General features: G+C 59.9%; 1 protein-coding gene across 5 annotated transcripts in view; it reads left to right on the top strand.

Moving 5' to 3' along the window:
- The window catches only part of CELSR1 (cadherin EGF LAG seven-pass G-type receptor 1), a 149,399-nt gene that overhangs the window by 113,205 nt on the left and 19,072 nt on the right, over positions 1 to 17,122 (top strand). For 4 of the 5 annotated variants that reach the window (XM_049694601.1, XM_049694600.1, XM_049694599.1 and 1 more), the window contains 12 exons: positions 42 to 155; positions 975 to 1,149; positions 1,735 to 1,876; positions 4,441 to 4,561; positions 6,260 to 6,443; positions 7,017 to 7,118; positions 7,785 to 7,879; positions 8,319 to 8,528; positions 9,786 to 9,969; positions 11,489 to 11,632; positions 15,216 to 15,420; positions 16,197 to 16,409. In XM_049694601.1, the coding sequence (XP_049550558.1) occupies positions 42 to 155; positions 975 to 1,149; positions 1,735 to 1,876; positions 4,441 to 4,561; positions 6,260 to 6,443; positions 7,017 to 7,118; positions 7,785 to 7,879; positions 8,319 to 8,528; positions 9,786 to 9,969; positions 11,489 to 11,632; positions 15,216 to 15,420; positions 16,197 to 16,409 (1,889 nt within the window). The remainder of the gene's footprint in view (positions 1 to 41; positions 156 to 974; positions 1,150 to 1,734; positions 1,877 to 4,440; positions 4,562 to 6,259; positions 6,444 to 7,016; positions 7,119 to 7,784; positions 7,880 to 8,318; positions 8,529 to 9,785; positions 9,970 to 11,488; positions 11,633 to 15,215; positions 15,421 to 16,196; positions 16,410 to 17,122) is intronic. The other variant, XM_004279656.3, reaches the window with a different exon arrangement.

Here is a 17,122-nt window from a genome sequence, read left to right as displayed (position 1 = left end):
GACGTTTCCAGATGGTGCATGCAGCCCCTCTCTTTGCACAGGACACGGTGCAGATCGGGAACCAGCTTCCTGGGTTGAAGATGAGAAGCCTCATCGTGGGTGGCGTGTCTGAAGACAAGGTCTCCGTGCGCCGCGGTTTCCGGGGCTGCATGCAGGTACCCTCCCCGAGCCCGGCCCTGGCCCGCCGCGTCCTGCTCAGGGGTGGCCAGCACCGCAGTTGGTGTCCTTGGTCATGCTGTTAGTTTTCAATAAACGAATGAATTCTCTAATCGCCAACCCAGCTTCAGCAAACCCAGTTTCCCGCTTAGAGCCCCCTCCTCTCCCAGGCTTCCCCTCGAATTCCCTTCACAGCCATGCCACGGTCGGCCCCCTGCAGCTCTGTCTTCATGTCACTTCCAGAACCTGCCCCTCGCTGCCTGCACCAGCCCCACCCCCCGTGCTCACCTGGACGGGTCCCTCGCTCGTCCCCTAGACCAGGTGTTCCCTGCTTCTGCCTGCGCCCCCAAACCCCAGCCCCGCTGCAGGGAAATCAATCCTTAGTTCCTTCCCCTGCGCCCCCGCCCCGCCCCCGGGCGATCTGGCCCCGAGGTGCCTCGCACGGGTGGCCCCCCACCTCGGCACGTGCCCCCTCCTCCCGGGAGCTCCCTGCTCACTTTCATCAGCGGCCGTGCTCGCCCATCATCCTCATTATTTTTCCTCCGTGACCCTCACCATGGAATTATCGGAATATGGAATCATTCCGTCTTCACTCCGGGTGGCCTGTCCCCCTGCCTGGGATCCACGCCTTGGGGGAGCAGAAGTGCCCCTCATCCCTGCCACCCCCCACCAGTCCCAGCCCTTTCGATAAATGAGGCGTAGCTTTTTAAACAAGGGACCCAAGAGAATTTGGGGTTCTCTTAACCCTTGGTTACCTTCTGGGGTTCCTCCAGCCCCAAGGCCCCAGCACCAACTCTGGCTGCCCTTCTTTAATGCAGGGTGTGAGAATGGGGGAGACGGCCACCAATATCGCCACGCTGAACATGAAGGACGCCCTCAAGGTCAGGGTGAAGGATGGCTGTGACGTGGAGGACCCCTGCTCCTCTAGCCCCTGCCCGCAGCATAGCCACTGCCACGACACCTGGGACGGCTACTCCTGCATCTGCGACAGAGGTGGGCGCCCACAGCCCCCCTTTCCTGGTGCCCGTCGGTGGAGGGCGACGCCTTTGGTGTTTAAAACACATTGTGGAAAGCCGAGTTGGGTGGCGGCTCCCCCATCACCTCTCTGGGGGTCTGGGGCGCCCTGAGCTTTGTTTCGTAACTAAGGAGTGTCCCTGTGTCCTGTGTCTTCTTCACGTGGGGGACAGGGGACACTTCTGGTTGGATCCTCAGGGCATATACTGAGATGAGGGAGAGTCTGTGAAAGGCGCACATTTAAAAAATAATATGTTCAGGGGTTGTCTCTGAATTTTGAGGTGATGTGGCTGTCCTCAGCTGGTACCCACCCGCTGTGAGCCCTCCCGGGGGGCCTGGGAGGCAGGCCCTCATCTCTGCGTTTCCAGGTCTGACCCCCCCGAGTGTTCGTGCTTCCTGTGACTCTGAGAGGCTCTGCCACTTTCCTCTGCAGAGTGGCATGGCAAGTCGAGGCTTGGGGAAGCCGCAGATTGCTAGCACATCCTAACACAGAGGGTGTCGCTCCGGAAAGCGGACTTGCAAAGCCAGATCCTGGGGTGGGCTAACGCTGGCCTGTCCCCGCAGGGTACTTTGGAAGGAAGTGTGTGGACGCGTGTCATGTGAACCCCTGCAAGCACGTGGCAGCCTGCGTGCACAGCCCCGACTCCCCGCGGGGCTACGTGTGTGAGTGTGGGTCCGGCCACTACGGGCAGTACTGCGAGAACAGGTGAGAGTGCGCCCTCGCTTTCAGGGTCCACGTGGCTACTTCTCCTCCTGACCTGTTCTCTCCTCTTTGCTATTTAACCCCCAAATACGTATGGTTCAGGATAACAAGGACATATCTTTTTCAATTTGGCATGAAATAAACGAGAATCCAGTTGGGCATCTCACACTAACCCCACTGAGCATGTTTCCACCCCAGAAATGCACAGCACAGCTCATTTATCAAGAGCCCAGCTGTGCACAGAGCAGGCAGTCGCTGAGATACGGGAAGATGAGTGTAATTACGGAAAACACTATCTTTCAAGTCGGGAGTGGCAGTCATCTCTGCTGTGCGCGTAGAGTCCTGGTGTAATTCACTGGGGGCATCTTGGTCTCCAGGCCCCCGCAGTCCAGGTGTGTAGTCATCACAGGATGAGCACTTTCTCCCAGATGGGGCCACGAGGTCCTTCACACACCAAGACTCCAGCCCCTTTGGGACGTGATGCGGTGAAGGTTGCTGGTCCTTGGCCAGTGCCGGGCCGTCCTGGCACAGAAGCCGCACGGTGCCAGCCTGCTCCGCCTGGCCGGGACACCTCGCCCTGCTTTTTGTCCACTGGGGGCCGGAGTGTGTGCTGTAACCCCACCCGTGACCCGGATGCAGCACCGCCCTCGGCACCGCACAGCCCGTTGGATGCTGGCGGGTTGGGAGTCAGCGGGGCTGAAGGAGGGGGCGTTCCAGCAGGGACACCAAGGGGGCAGGGCCGGAGAGCAGTGATGGGATGAGACCCGTCTAAGGAGCTCAGCGGGTGGGTCCCGGGCAGAGCCGGCGCGTGCTGTCCCAGCATGTTCTGCGCCGGGGAGACGCACAGGCCTGGGTAGAGGGCCTGCCTGCAAACCGGGAACAGAGCTGGGCTTTGTAGAGGCTGCAGGGGCTCCGCAGAAAAGGGGCAGGATCAGGTCTGGGTGTCAGAGCGCCCCCAGCTCACAGGTGGAGTGTGGTGGAAGCAGACGGAAGGCAGAGGCAAAGGGACCAGCTGGGAGGCCGTGCGGCGTCCCCAAGGGCTGGCGATGCCCGCAAGGCAGGGCTGAGTAGACAGTGAGAAGGGGTGCGACACCAAGCCTCTGGGATCCCCACACTGTTGATGTAGACCCATCAGCACCAGCCTGGAGCCCCAGCCCATCCTGTCGTCGTTATGCCCCTAGCGTGTACACAGTCGGTACTTAATAATTGCTGGTCCCCAGCCCATCCTGGTCGTCGTTATGCCCCTAGCGTGTACACAGCCGGTACTTAATAATTGCTGGTCCCCAGCCCATCCTGGTCGTCGTTATGCCCCTAGCGTGTACACAGCCGGTACTTAATAATTGCTGGTCCCCAGCCCATCCTGGTCGTCGTTATGCCCCTAGCGTGTACACAGCCGGTACTTAATAATTGCTGGTCCCCAGCCCATCCTGGTCGTCGTTATGCCCCTAGCGTGTACACAGCCGGTACTTAATAATTGCTGGTCCCCAGCCCATCCTGGTCGTCGTTATGCCCCTAGCGTGTACACAGCCGGTACTTAATAATTGCTGGTTCCCAGCCCATCCTGGTCGTCGTTATGCCCCTAGCGTGTACACAGTCGGTACTTAATAATTGCTGGTTAGGTGAACAAGTGAGTAGGAGAGGTTGATGGCTGGCGGGTGGGCGGCTGGAATGCCGTTAGCCAGGATAGTAAACACAGGCCAGCGTTTCATTTGCGGAGCCTGAAGGACACTCGGGGGGCATCCCCAGGCAGACGGGTCAGCAGCAGACACTCAAGTGAGCGCTCAGGTGGGGAGGGGGCGTAGGGTGACAGCAACAGGCAGCAGCCACCACCGGGCAGGGCAGGGAGGAGCCTGGCCTCGGCACCGTGGAGGTCGCCTGTTGCAGGGTCTGCCCGGGCACCTCAAGGGGGCGGGACTGGGCAGGTCTGACGGTTCTGAGTCCACCGTGTCCAGCCCAGGGCTGCTCTGAGCTGACTGAAGCAGGCTCCACATCCCAGGAAAGGCTGCTCCCAGCATCCGTGGGGACGTGGTCAGCATTTGACCCCGGGGACCCGGGAAGCATCGATGCTGCCAATCCCACCGGTCTTGTGCTCCCGGGACCCGGGAGAAGGTTGCCCAGGGCAGCTGGGCTCGGTCTGCGCTGGGTGGGGCTGGGTGAAGAACCAGCCTGACAGTGGGTTGGTTGTCGCTGAGCGCCCTCCCTCGCGGGCCAGGCGTCATGGTGTAGGGGTGCTGAGCGGAGAGGACTTACTGACACGGTGCTCCTAGGAAGCTGGGTTGGGGCACTCGCCTGCATCTTGCAGGTGGAAGAAAAAAGTGAGCAAACAAATTATTTTAAAATAACAGTATTGTAGGTAGAACCCTTCCAGATGCGGGGCCCCGGAAGGCTGGGCATAGGTCATAAAATGCTAAGTCCTGCAGGTGGGGGCCAGCAAGGGGGCAACGGACCACTCAGGGGGGCAGGAGGTGCCCAGAACTAGTCCAGCCAGGCCCAGGCCTCCATCATCCCTCTCGTTCCAAAAAGGGCAGTTCTGTACACCTTCCGTCTGCCATCTGATTTCCCAACAGGATTGACCTTCCGTGCCCCAGAGGCTGGTGGGGGAACCCTGTGTGCGGGCCTTGCCACTGTGCTGTCAGCAAAGGCTTCGACCCCGACTGCAACAAGACCAACGGGCAGTGCCAGTGCAAGGTGAGGCCCGGCCGCGGGCGGACAGCAGGGACCCAGGGAGACGGCGGGGCGTGCACACCCACACACCCGCCCACACGTCTACCTGGACGCGAACACACACACGCTTGGGTACTCACAGGGCTCACTGTGGGTGAGCACAGCTTACAGGTTCTCACCTGTGAGCTGGCTCAGCCCCGCACACGGTCACGGGAAACCAAGCAATTTCTGTGAGTTTGATTCATCTTCGTCACCAAACATGGTTCTCCTGATCGGTCATTTTCCTGGTCTTTTATCAAACCACTCGATGATCACCAACATTTTAAAAAATATTTAATTAATTAATTTGCCTGCTCCGGGTCTCAGTTGCGGCATGCAGGATCGTTGCCGCGTGCGGGATCTTTAGTTGTGGCATACGAACTCTTACTTGCAGCATGTGGGATCTAGTTCCCTGCAGGGATCAAACCCGGGCCCCCTGCATTGGGAGTGCGGAGTCTTAGGCCCTGGACCACCAGGGAAGTCCCCAGTGACGACCAACATCTAAAATATGAAAAGCTTTGCCCACTCCCTTGCCTCGGGTGCCTGTCGTCCTCGTGCACAGCCGCAGTGTTCTCAGCCCAAAGCACAGGGAATCCCGGCCCTCTGGGCCTCCCAGAAAACTCCACGTACCTTCAGAATGTTGTGTCGACAACTGCCGTGAGCTGCCGGTAACTTGAATCCCAAAGGAGAATTCTGTGCGTAACAGTAGCCGCTCGGAGGGACGCGCTGTCCCGTGGCCAGGCTTGCTGACCCAAGAGGGGAACCTGCCGTCACGGCGCCCTCTGATGCTCCCCGGCACCCTGTCTGACATGCGTCATGTCCCGCGTGCTCCGCCGTGCCTCCGATGTCGCCTGAAAGATCATAAGGGCCCTAGCAGATCAGGACCACGCAAACCACATGGTGTGAGATGGCGGTCATGGCACTGGTGGGGGGCAGGGCAGGAGGAGAGTGAGGAGGGTACCTGGGGGAAACATGCCTAGGGTTTTTTTTTTTCATCAAAATTTGTAGAAAATGCAGAAAGGACTGTATAAACAGTGACAGTGATACCGTGTGCCCTCCCAGAGTGACTGCTCACATGCAGTGCCTCCTCAGGCACTGGAAGACACACAGTTGGAGCCGCCTGTGGGACAGTTCCGTGTCCCTGCCTGACACAGAAGCCTCTGTCACTGGCCACAAGTCTGCCCAGTTTTCAGCCGGGGACCCTTGGACCTTGGGAAGCCAAGTGTCCTGGCAAGGGCAGTGTGGCCAGTGAATGGCCAAGCTGGGCGTAAATTCAGGACTTCCCAGAACTGAAGCCCATGCTCTTGACCATCAGCTTGACCTGCCCGGTGACAGATGTTCGGGTGGCTTCTAATTTCTCACAATTAAAAAAAACAAAAACACCTCCATCAGCCATCCTGGTACCCTGGTGCATAGATCTCCATTTGAATCACTGTTCCTTTTTAGGACAGATGGTGGCTTACGGTGTTTGCTGAGATGTGAGAGAGGGCGTCTTTTCCTGGAGGACACACCTGCCCCGTCCGTCCTGGGGGCCCCAGACGCCGCTGGCCTGGAGGCCGTGGGTGGAGGACAGCCGGGAGGCCAGGGAGCCGGGCGGGAACCCTGACGTTGCTCAGGAAACGCCCTCCAGGTGTAGGTTGTCTGCGGTGTCTGACGTCCAGTCTCTGCTTCTGGCTCTTGCAGGAGAATTACTACAGGCCCCCGGCGCAGGACACCTGCCTGCCGTGTGACTGCTTCCCGCACGGCTCCCACAGCCGCGCGTGCGACATGGACACTGGCCAGTGCAGCTGCAAGCCCGGCGTCATTGGCCGCCAGTGCAACCGCTGCGACAACCCTTTCGCCGAGGTCACGGTCCTCGGCTGCGAAGGTCCGCGTTGCCCTTGACCCTCTCAGGCTGTACGGCAGGGACAGGCCACTGTGTGTGTGCGTGTGTGCACGCATGTGTGTGCGTGTGTGCACCTGTCTACATGTGCATGCGTGTGTGCGTGTGCGTGCGTGTGTCTACATGTGCGCGCGTGTGTCTGCGTGCGCGTCTCTGCATGCGCCTGCATGCGTCTGTGTGTGCATGCACGTGTGTGTGTGCCTGTGTGTCTGCGTGTGTGCGTGTGCCTGTGTGTGTGCCTGCATGTGTCTGCGTGTGCGTGTCTGCGTCTGCGTGCGTGTGTGCATGTGTGTGCACCCCACACTCCTGGGGCGTGGTGGGGGCGCCTGACAGCCTCCTGGTCCAGCTGTGTCTGCTTGGCCTTCTGTCCACTGGCCCGTCAGGAGGCGTGGGTCAGAGCCTGCGTCCCCCCTCCCCCTGCTCTAACACCGATGCAGGGTGCGAGGGGTCCGGTTCTTGGCGGGGGCGGGGCCTCCGTCCAGGAGGAGCCTGTGGAGCACGCTGCACGTCTGTGCACGGATGTGCCAGGCTGAGCGCCTTCTCCCCTCTGTACCCCAGTGATCTACAACGGCTGTCCCAGAGCATTTGAGGCTGGCATCTGGTGGCCGCAGACCAAGTTCGGGCAGCCGGCCGCAGTGCCGTGCCCTAAAGGGTCTGTGGGTAAGTACCGCGGGGTGTGGCTTGTGGCATCCGTTCCAGGCGGAACATTAGACGGAGGCGTGCGGCTTGCGGGAGAGCCGGCCGAGGCATCGGAACTCACCGCAAGTTCCGTGTTGAAATAGTTCCTTTAGCCAAAGTGATCGGGGGGGTAAGATAACTTTTTCCTCTGTTGTAAATGATAAAACCTGGAAAGAGCACAATGAAAATACAGAGAGTCTAGTGGCTGGGATGGGGACGGCGGCGGGGAGGCTCGGACAAGCTGCCTCACCGTTCACGGCATTGGCATCTCATCGTAAAACGGGGATGGTAGCTGCGTCTGGCCACAGGGGGCTGGGGGAGGTCTGGTGAGTCAGTGCAGAGAAAGCAGCAGCCCGGAGTGGGATCCGGGTGGGCTAGCAGCGCATGTGGACACGGTGGGTGCCCGATGGACCACTCAGCCGATTTCTCTTTTCACGGACTCGCTCAGGTGTCCGCCCATAGTTGCTGGGCAGCTCAGGCCAACGGTAAGGCCTGGTTGTGAACGTCAGGCAGCTGTCAGCGTGTTCCCAGGTCTGAGGGAAGAGCAGCGTTGGCTTCGTGGCTATGGTACCTGCCGGCCCTGGGCCAGCCGAGGGGTTCATTCACAGTTCAGCTTTCAGGCTTGGCGGGTCCTTCTCTGTTCCCTAGGAAACGCGGTCCGGCACTGCAGCGGGGAGAAGGGCTGGCTGCCCCCAGAGCTCTTTAACTGCACCACCGTCTCCTTCGTGGACCTCAAAGCCATGGTAGGCTGCACCCTGGGGACATGCAGGAAGAGGGTGGGCTTCCAGGCTGCCGGGTCATGCTGGTCCCAGGCTGGGCGGGGCCCGGAGACAGCACATCTGTTTGGGGCGCCGCGGCAGCCGTCTCCTCTTCCCTTTCCAGATCCCACCCTGCGTCTGGTTCTGCAGACTCAGAGTCCCCACGTCCGAGCCCCCCGCCTTGCCATCCGCCCATGACTCACGGTGGCATGCTCTCTCCCTTCTTCCACCTGGTGTCTTTTTCCAAGTGCTTTTTAGCCTGACAGACCCTCCTTTTTTGTGCCACGGCCATCAGCCCAATTTCATTTTGGGGCTTGGGGATTTTTAAAGTTCTTTTCTGACAAGGGTATTTCCACTGGAAAGTAGTGGATTCTGAGTCAGGGGAAGGGCCCAGGGCCGACCTGGCGCTTGCTCCCCGACCCAGAACGAGAAGCTGAGCCGGAACGAGACGCAGATGGACGGTGACCGGTCCCTGTGGCTGGCCCGGGCGCTACGCAATGCCACGCGGCACACGGACGCGCTCTTTGGCAACGATGTGCGGACGGCCTACCAGCTGCTGGGCCGCGTCCTGCTGCATGAAAGCAGCCAGCAGGGCTTCGAGCTGGCGGCCACGCGGGATGCCGACTTCCACGAGGTAGGAAGGCGGCGGGCAGAGAGCCCCACACGTGCAGGGGTGAGCTGGACCGGGGGCCCTGGCTTGGTCGTGGAAGGTCGTCTGGCCCGGTGTCCTCAGGGCGAGACTGCCCTTTTCAGACGTGAGCCCAGGCCAGTTCAGTGACCAGCAAAAGGGTTTCCAAGTGTTAGGAGCGTCTTGGCAAAGGGACAGGCCTGATGGTGACGACAGCGGTGCCGCTGTCCGCTGACCACTGCCTGCGCGCCAGTGTCCTGGGGGCTGCAGGAATCGGCCCACTTGTTCCCACACACGTCCTGTACGAAGCTCGGCTGTCGCCCTGCTTTACAATTAAGGAAGCTGAGGCGCAGGGAACCAAGGGCACACAACCCATAAGGGGGGGGTGCCAGGACCGCCACCTCCAAACTCCGAGGTCCTACTCTCACACGGCTTGACGCCTCCTGCTGCAGACAGTCCTGTTTGTCTTTAAGTGATCAGCCCCTGAGGCGTGTCTTTAGCATCACTGGCCAGAGGCGCATTCATCCAGTTTATAAGCTGCTCTTGCCAGGGGTGCGGGTGAGGCGTGGCATTGCCTCGTGCTTCCCCTTCACTCCTCTCTAAGGCCTCCCCGTCCACACAGAGCCCCCGGGGGCCTCCCCTGTCCGTGCGGAGCCCTCAGGGCCTTGGCAGTGTTCCCGCACCTGTATTTCAGTCCAGGTCTGAGAGTCTAGGCCCAGGGATTTGTTTCCACTTCCGGTTCTTTGCAAACAGAAGTTTTCCGACCTGGTTTCCACCTGGGTTGTGGCCCCTGAATCCCCGTGACAGCCCGAGTGTCCTCCCCACGCTGCCCCCTGTTCATCTGAGGTGTTCAGGGCGGGAGCGTCACCGAACTGGAACCCGCAGCGCGTCCTCGGCTGCCTTGCTGTGTGCTCAGCGACGGGGCGACCGTTCCCAGGCCAGGCTCTCCTGGTGGATTCCGATGTAACATCTGGGGGTTCCGATGTAACATCTGGGGGTTCCGATGTATCAGGGGGTGTCTCCGCATGCCTGCTCCCCTTTGTGTCTCGGGGTGCACACGGTGAAACCCCCTGCAAAGTTTCCCCCGACACGTGTCTCCTGCCTTGGAGCTGAGACAACAGCCTCTCGCGGTTTCTGATCCTGGCCCGGCCTGGTCCTGTGACCTAAAGGCTCTCTGGAGCCTGGGCCTCAGCGTGTCAGCCAGGCCTCCGCTGGCCAGCCGCTCACATGAGCTGAGCGCCGTCTGTCTGTCTGTCTGACCAGGACATCGTCCAGGCGGGCAGCGCCCTCCTGGCCCCGGGCACCAGGGCCGCGTGGGAGCAGATCCAGCGGAGCGAGGGGGGCACCGCGCAGCTGCTGAGGCGCTTCGAGGCCTATTTCAGCAACGTGGCCCGAAACCTGCGGAGGACCTACCTGCGGCCCTTCGTCATCGTCACCCCCAACATGAGTGAGGCTGTGGGCCCGGCGGGGGGGACGGTGGAACCCCGGGGCCCATCTCAGGTGCAGCCCCCCTCGGCCATCTCTGGGAGAAGGGTCGACGCTGGCAGGATCTTGGTGGTCCTCTTACCTTCAGAACTAGGTGTGGGGCTGCCCGAGGAAGTGGGCTGGAGGGTCTGGCGGCAGGTCCAGCCTCCAGGCTCACCCAGAGGCACAGACCCTGGGAGAGGGCCGGGGACAGGCAGCTGGCACCTGGCGGAGGGGGAACCCCCTCTCTGGGCTGGGAGCCGAGCCACCAGCAGAGCCAACGCTTGTGGACCGAGTCACCCCGAGGGCCCAGGACGTGCTGCTTGGGGGTCAGGGGTTGAACGTCGGCTTCCTTCCTGGGGAGGAAGCCCTTGTGGTACAGACCTGCCCACCGAGGCATAGCAGCAGCGTCCCTGGAGCGGGGGCCCGTCCTACAGGCACTGCTGGTTTTCTCCTCCCGTGACTGTTTACTTAGCACCCCCATGGGGGCTCGGGCAGGACCCAGGGATTGCCCCTTCCCAGGGAGTCGCCCCTTGAGTTAGCCGGTTATCTGTCGCCAGGAGGGCCTGAGCCTTTAACCCAGGTGCGGCGGCATCCCTGGCGTGAACTCTCAGGCTCCCAGGGAGGGGCCCTCACTTCCTGACCAGAAGATGTTCGGGCTGGTCTGCACCTCCCAGGCCCACCTGAGCCCAGGATGCCACCTGCCTTGCATTGGGGTGGAGGTGGGCTTGGGAGCCCGTCATCACTGGGGCAGGACAGAAGGGTGAGCGCCCTGCATTCCGGCCTCTGTCCCAAGAGAGGGTCTGGCAGAGTTGGCCTGCAGACTCTCGGGGACGGACAGGACACAGGCGCCTGACGGGCACCTGGTGTAGCTGTTGCCCCCCAGCCCCTTCCAGAGACTTCAGGCAGGTCCCGGCCAAACCTCTGGCCCACCTCTGCCAGCACACCCCTCCAGTGTCCTTCTCTGATGCCCTGTGGTTGGGACCATCGCCCCTGCACTGGGCTGAGAGCTTCCTTCTTGGTTCTCCCTGGGCTCGGGCCACAGGCCAGCCCTGTCCATCCTCCCAGTCCTTGGGGCCAGTGGCCCCTGCCTCCTGGGGCCAGCGCTCCCACCCACCCTGGTCCTGAGCGCCTCAGGTGGGAGCACAGCCCTTGCCTGTGCAGTGAATTGAGGGCGCCCTTTGTATCGGGGGTGTTGGAAAAACGGCTCAGCGGGAAGACCTGGGGGGTCGCCCTGGAGCCTGCAGGGCTGACTGCCAGTAGGGACACAGCTGCAGGGAAAAGACACACCCGTGGGGGGGGGCCGGGGGGGCGCCTCCTGAGCTCCCCGAGACCCCCAGTAAGGCACCGGGCTGTGTGACTCAGCAGGAAGTGGAGGTAGGTTCTGTTTAAAGGTGATCGGGGACAGCCGTCCTGGTCGGGTTGAAAACGGCACGGGTCCGGGCAGGCTCTCCGCGGGAGGGCTTGGGAGCCGCGTGTGATGGAGGTCCCTGTCCCCGCAGTTCTCACTGTCGACGTCTTCGACAAACTGAACTTCACGGGAGCCTGGGTGCCGCAGTTCAAGCACGTGCGGGGCGAGGTCCCCAAAGACCTGGAGTCCTCGGTCTTCTTCTCGGAGGACTTCTTCAAACCACCCGAGAGGAAAGGTAAAGCTGCTAAGACAGGACGGCCGCCCTTGGGGGCTGCAGGTGGAGGAGGGCGGGCCTCCGTGGTGCCGCAGGGGGAGTGGGTCCGCTGTCGTCGCAGCGCCACCTGCGCGCGCACATCTGCCCTGCATCCAGCAGCCTGTTTGCTGGCGTCAGACGGAAAGGCAATGGTGGGGTGTTTCTTACAAAACTTTGGCTAATTTATAAGGTGATGAATGAGGGAACACCTAAATCGTGCGTGAGGTTGTCTTCCTTGTGCAGTGAAAAGCTGCCTTTCCGTGGATGTAAAATTTTTAGGCTCCTCCCTGCCCCCCCGCCCCCCCCGCCCCCCCGCAAAACCAAACCAGAGCCGTCTGTGTGCAGTTCTCCAGTCCTGGGTTAGGACTCTAATACCACACGGCTTAAACATGTTGAATTTTCTTAAAGTATTTTTCACAGATCCACTCAAGCTACTGAAAATGTCTGCCCCAAGGTAGGAGCTTGAAGACGTAAAATTCTGTAACGGACAGTTAAACATGTGAAGGGTTTTAGTAAATGCGTTTCGTAGTTACATGGCTATTATTCAGGCATCTTAAAAACTTTTAAAGAGGGTTTCACACGGAGGTGGGATCAAGCTCGACGACTGACCCCATCTTACAAGTTGTATTTATTTGGGATCGATTTGGGTTTTCAACGTTCAGCGGTGTGTTTTGTTCGTCGTTATCCTCAGAATAGCGATATACAGACATCACCCCTTTATCTGTGGTTTCTGAGTTTTCAGTTACCCAAGGTCAAGACCCATGGTCTGGAAAATTCCAGAAATAAAAATTCATGTTTTAAATTGCATGCAGTTCTGAGTAGCTCCTTGCAGACTTACTCCATCCACCCTTTGTCCAGTGTATTGGTCACTTAGGTGATCAGATTGACTGTCCAAGTATCACAGGGCTCGTGTTCAAGTGACCCTTATCTACCTAATATGACGACCTCAGAGCAAAAATACTGATGCTGGCAAGTCAGTTGTGCCAAAGGGAAGCCACGAAGTGCTTCCTTCAAGTGAAAGGGCGAAAATTCTCGACTTAGTAAGGAAAGAAAAATCATACGCTGGGGTTGCTCAGATCCACAGTAAGAAGGAATCTTCTATCTGTGAAATTGTGAGGAAGGAAAAAGAAATATATGCCGGTTTGCCGTTGTACCTAAAACTACAAGTTACAGCCACAGTGCGTGATAAGTGCTTAGTTAAGATAGGAAAGGCATTAAGTTTGTACAATAAGGTATTTTGAAAGAAAGAGAAAGAGACCACATTCACATAACTTTTAATACAGTGTGTAGTTGTAATTGTTCTATTATTGGTTATTGTTGTTTTCTTAATGTGCCTAATTTACAAATTTAGCCTTTTCATAGGTGTGATGTATAGGAAAAAATATACTATATAATAGCGTTGTAATAGTTGCAGTTTCAGGCATCTAGTGGGGGTCAGCCCTGGGGCTTGGCTCTGAGCCTCTGCCCACCTCTCACCCGCCCCCTCGGGCTTCACCAGGCTTACGTCCTCCTTCCTCAGACACTGACCTTCTCCCCTTGGCCCAGATCCCTTCTTTGCTCTGACTCCCTCCTAGGCAGGTTCTCCAGCCCTTGGCCCAGGAGGCATGTGTGCATGTTGCCTGTTCTACTGGGGTGAGGTACCCCCGGATGCTTTGCCCAAAGGGGGGCCTCCGGTACCCACTTGCTGGCTGACTGGTTAGCTGGGGACACGATGGGCCAGTCGAGTCTTGGAGAAAACTGGGCTTTAAACCCATCGATGTGTCCGGGGCCAGGAGCAGACACGGGGAAGGGGTGTGTGTGCTCTGGGGTCACGGTCATGACACGCGCCCGAGAGGCCACCCCGCTGCGGGGTGCTGTCTGGTGTCCCCGCCGCAGCCTCTCACTTGATGCCCCCGGGAGGTGACAGCCCTGCTGGAGGAGGGGGCCTGGAGCCCGGCCCAGGGCGACTGAACAGAGGCAGTGGAGCCAGGCGGTGGGAGGCTTAGGGAGCACCGAGTCAGCGTCCTTATGGGGCCCCGCTTTGTGGGACTTCACAGGAGCGGGGAGCGGGTAGACGCACTTGCTGCTGAAGATGATAACATCGGCTCCTCAAGTCCGAGCCCTCGACAGGGAGGCGTCTGTCTCAAGTCAGGGTGGGGGCCTGGGAGGGTCACCCAGCCTGGGGGAGCATCGGGCCCTCCACTCAGGAAGCCCACAGCCTGCACTGCCCTCGCCCAGAGGAAGAGCCGGAACAGCCCAGTTAGGTGACTGGCCAGACAGAGCAGGAGAGGGGGTGGTGACTCCACGCACCTTCCCAAAAGCTCTCAGCCAGACCCTGGAAAAGAGCAACCCTAGCGGCAGTTGGAGCCTCCTGCCTCCCTGCTGACCCCAAAGCCAGAGTGTCGACCAGCCTGCGTCACTAACCAGCCTGAGTGAGGCTAGGCGGTGTTGCTAACCAGCCTGAATGTAGCTAATCAGGGTTGTTAACCAGGCTGAGTGTGGCTAACCAAGGTTGCTAACCAACCAGTATTGTTAACCAGCCTGAATGTAGCTAGCTGGTGCTGTTAACCAGGCTGAGTGTGGCTAACTGGTGCTGTTAACCAGACTGAGTGTGGCTAGCCGGTATTGTTAACCAGGTTGAGTGTGGCTAACCAGTATTGTTAACCAGGCTGAGTGTGGCTAACCAGTATTGTTAACCAGGCTGAGTGTGGCTAACTGGTGCTGTTAACCAGGCTGAGTGTGGCTAACCAGCATTGTTAATCAGCCTGAGTGTGGCTAGTTGGTGCTGTTAACCAGCCACTGACCAGCACGGCCCTGAGCAGGGTCAGAAGGGCCTGAAAGGTGTGTGGCGTCCCCATCACGGGGGCAGAGGGGAGACCCTCCCCCACTGCACCTCTAGCCCCCACCCCCTGCTCTGCTCCTGTCCTCCCCTCCCCGAGACGTGTCGCCCCTCCCAGAACCCGACCCTCAGGGCTCCACTGCCCGCCCCTCTGGAGCCTGTGCTCTGCGCAGTGCGTACTGGGCGGTGGATGTTTCCGGAGACAACTCCTGGACCAGGCACAGCCGGGGCACTTTGTGGACTGTGGAAAATGTGGGTGACTGTGGCTGCTTTCTACAAAGTCAGTCTCCAGGTTCCCCACATAAGTGGAATCTACGTTATTTGACCAGCTTCTCTCACCGGGCATCGTGTCCTCAAAGTTCATCCACGTTGTAGCCTGTGCCAGAACCTCCTTCCTTTCTAAGCCTAAACGACATCTCCTTATATGGGTGGGACCGCGTGTTGCTTATCCAACATCCGTTGATGGACGCTTGCGCTGCTTACACCTTCTGGCTGTTGTGAATCGCGCTTGCTGTGAGCGTGGGTGTGCAAGCATCTGTCGAGTCCCTGCTTTCAGCTTTTTGGGGTGCACACCCGGAAGTGGAGTTGCAGGGTCCTGTGGTGGTTCTGTGTTTGATCTTTTGAGAAACCTCCTACTGTTTCCCGTGGAACATCTACTGATTTCAGGAAGCAGCGGCTCAAGCAGAAGGCGATTTGGTGGGAACACAGGCGTCCAGCCCCCTTCCTCACGCTGTGCTTACGTTGCAGAGGGCCCCACGGTGAGGCCGGCTGGTCGCAGGGCCGCCCCCCAGACGGCACGCCCGCAGCCCAGCGCCGAGATGGAGGCCCCATTCAAGAGGCGGAAGAGACACCCCGAGGAGCCTGGCCAGTTCGCCATCGCCCTGGTCATCATCTACCGGACCCTGGGGCAGCTCCTGCCCGAGCGCTACGACCCAGACCGCCGCAGCCTCAGGTGAGCCTGGCTCCAGGAGCTCGGGGAGGGGGGGGCAGTTTCCAGAGGGTTCCGAGGCTTCCATAAGTCAGAATCTCAACCACCGGAACATCTGTACAAGCACACTACGCAGTGACCCCGGCCCACGGCCAGAGACCACTGCCCTGTGATCCCCCTGGGACAGAGGTTCGGGGTCTGCCTAGTGTTTCTGCCGGGAACGCCCCTCCCCAGCACACACCCCAGGCTCAGCAGTGTAATTCCTGCTCGGGGCACCCGTCCCCGCACACCTGCCTGCCACCGGCTGTTGGCGGCCCCAGTACCTAGGGCAGCTCAGTAAATACCGGCGGAAGCAGCCAATGCCACCGAAGGGCTTCGAGGCCTGAGTAGAGGCGGAGCACAGAGGCTTCACTTTTCAACCTCAGAATCACTTCCAGCTCCTGCCTGGCTCTGTGGCCTCCATGTGCATCCTTCCCAGTGGCTGGATGAGAGGCCTCTCTGAGCCGTCACCACGGCACCAGCTTCCTTTCACTGGGCATTCCCAGCGTTCCAGGGATTTGCTGTTCTCCACGGTGGGGCCTTGACGTCTTCACGTACATACCTTATCTTCATTTTAAATTTCCGAAGTCTGCCTTTGTCCCAGAGGTGACCCTGTGCTTGCCCGTTGGTGATTAAACCTTTACCAAGGCCTCACCACCCCTCCCTTAGCCACGCCTTCCCAAGGGCTGAGGCCGCGGCTCCGAGCTCGTGCGCCTGATTCTGTCCCTCCTGGAGAGACCTCCGCGCTGTGTCCCCATCAGGGCTGCACACAGGTTTGTGCCTGTGCCCTGGCTTCTCCCCTGCAGGCTGCCTAACCGGCCCGTCATCAACACACCCGTGGTGAGCGCGGTGGTGTACAGCGAGGGGGCCCCGCTGCCCAGCCCCCTGGAGAGGCCCGTCCTGGTGGAGTACACCCTCCTGGAGACCGAGGAGCGCACCAAGCCGGTCTGCGTGTTCTGGAATCACTCCATCACGTACGGGTGATGCCCCTCCCTGCCCTGGAACGCCGCATTTCCTTGGGGGGCTTTGCTGAGGCCAGGTGTGCCTGCGCACAGGTCCCCAACGCTCCGTTGGCAGAGCGCCTTGGGAGCTTTTCTGTGGCCCATTGCTTCCCTTCCAGCCCCTCCTGGGGGTGTCCGAGTCCCCCATAGGCCCACAGTTACACACATGTGCACAGGCATGTACACATGCACACCTGGAAACACAAATATACACGTGTGCACATGCCCCCAGCTATGACCATGCACACGTGTGTACACGAATGCACACAGACACATCTGGAAGCACAGGCGTGCACGATGTTCACACATAGGGTCACACACACATGTGCACACACATGCACAGGCACACATGGAGATCCCTCGAGAAGGCCAGCATGGAGACGGGGCCCCTCGCCTGCGGGACTCCGGCCAACAAGCACCCCATCCACCACCAGAAAAGGCCGGGGTTCTGGACACACACGGGGGCGGGACTCAGGCTGGGCCCAGGGTCCTCCCACCGACAGCGGAAAATCCCTGATGTGTGTAGGGGAGTCCCTGGACCAGGGGAAGGTCCCTGGCCTCAGCCGTCCCGCCCTGGAGACCCACATGGCAGCTGCTGGGGCTGGTTTGACCCCTCAGAGGCCCCGCTCACATCAGCAGCGTCCGTCTGCCTCCCATCCCCGCCCCTGACGCTTGCAGCCAGGACG

Source organism: Orcinus orca, chromosome 11 (assembly GCF_937001465.1).
Source record: "Orcinus orca chromosome 11, mOrcOrc1.1, whole genome shotgun sequence".
Lineage (NCBI taxonomy): Eukaryota > Metazoa > Chordata > Mammalia > Artiodactyla > Delphinidae > Orcinus > Orcinus orca.
This window is presented reverse-complemented; position numbering and strand designations above follow the sequence as displayed.